Genomic DNA, 1,155 nt, shown 5'->3' with positions numbered 1-1,155 from the left:
ACACACACACACACACACACACACACACACACACACACACACACACACAGAGAGGTCAGTGTGTACAGTACTCACTGCGGCCTTTAGTGGGCAGGTGTCCTCTCCGAGATAACAGAGCTCTCCTGAACAACTCGTCTCCATCCACAGGTGATCCCCGTTCACTGCGTTCTCCTGCAGAGACGCCGACAGCGGAAGAAATAAGAAGGGGGGGAATAATGATATAACAACTCCCATTATCCTTCTGCATATCGCCGTCACATTTAACCGCAACCATATGCACATAGACGATCACTGATAGCTGTCAACAAGTGAGTCAAGCACATAATTGCAGCTGCTGAGTAAGTGGGTAATTTCACAGTGTGATTTAAGGTGTTGATTTAAACACAACAGGAGCTACAGAGTGGAGTGCAAACACACACACCGACGTATGCACATATAATGTACAGTAAGTGTATGACTGCACGTGTGTGTGTGTGTGTCGGTAAAAGGATTTCACTAGGTTCATTGTGACTTTTCAATTCGATCCAAAGCAAAATTACAGGTGTTAGACCTCCTCCTTAAACCTCCCCTGGACCACGGTCCGGACCAAACGGCCAAGATTTTGTCCAACCAAAAGAAGTAGTCTCGGTCCGGATCAAAATGATCCATGGTCCGGTTCATTTATAGCGTGAAAGCATTTTTTGGATGGTTCAAAGTTTCAGACCAAATACAACAAGCTGTGGCAGGCTATCATCGTGTTATAAGACCGGGGAAGCTCGTTTAAGGAAGAGCTCGGTGCTCAGTGTGTAGGCTACATGAGAGAGGGTGTGATGGTGAATGCGCTCAGAGCAGGAGGATAGGAGAGGACGGGGAAGCCCGTCTACAAACCAATCAATTATAAGTATATGGAGACACAGCTGGCGTATGTGATGACGGCAGGACGTAGTTTTGTCACGTATAGATCTTCAATGAGCTTGCATAAATGCAGTGTGAAAACCAAAACTTACCATATGAAATAAATTATCCTGAACCTTGGTCCGGACCGTAGTTTGGACCTTCTAGGTGTGAAAGCCCCCTTTGTGATTGATTTACAATGTCTATGAAAAATATCATCAGGACCAGGTCTTATATATATATATATATATATATATATATATATATATATATATATATATA

General features: G+C 43.7%; 1 protein-coding gene across 9 annotated transcripts in view; it reads right to left on the bottom strand.

Annotated features, from left to right (window-relative positions):
• Nucleotides 1-1,155, bottom strand: part of dgki (diacylglycerol kinase, iota) — an 86,282-nt gene that overhangs the window by 48,534 nt on the left and 36,593 nt on the right. For all 9 annotated transcript variants that reach the window (XM_032505614.1, XM_032505613.1, XM_032505619.1 and 6 more), the window contains exon 3: nucleotides 76-171. In XM_032505614.1, the coding sequence (XP_032361505.1) occupies nucleotides 76-171 (96 nt within the window). The remainder of the gene's footprint in view (nucleotides 1-75; nucleotides 172-1,155) is intronic.

This window comes from Etheostoma spectabile, chromosome 23 (genome assembly GCF_008692095.1).
Source record: "Etheostoma spectabile isolate EspeVRDwgs_2016 chromosome 23, UIUC_Espe_1.0, whole genome shotgun sequence".
NCBI lineage: Eukaryota > Metazoa > Chordata > Actinopteri > Perciformes > Percidae > Etheostoma > Etheostoma spectabile.
Note: the sequence above shows the minus strand (reverse complement) of the source record. Positions and strands in the feature narration are given on the sequence as shown.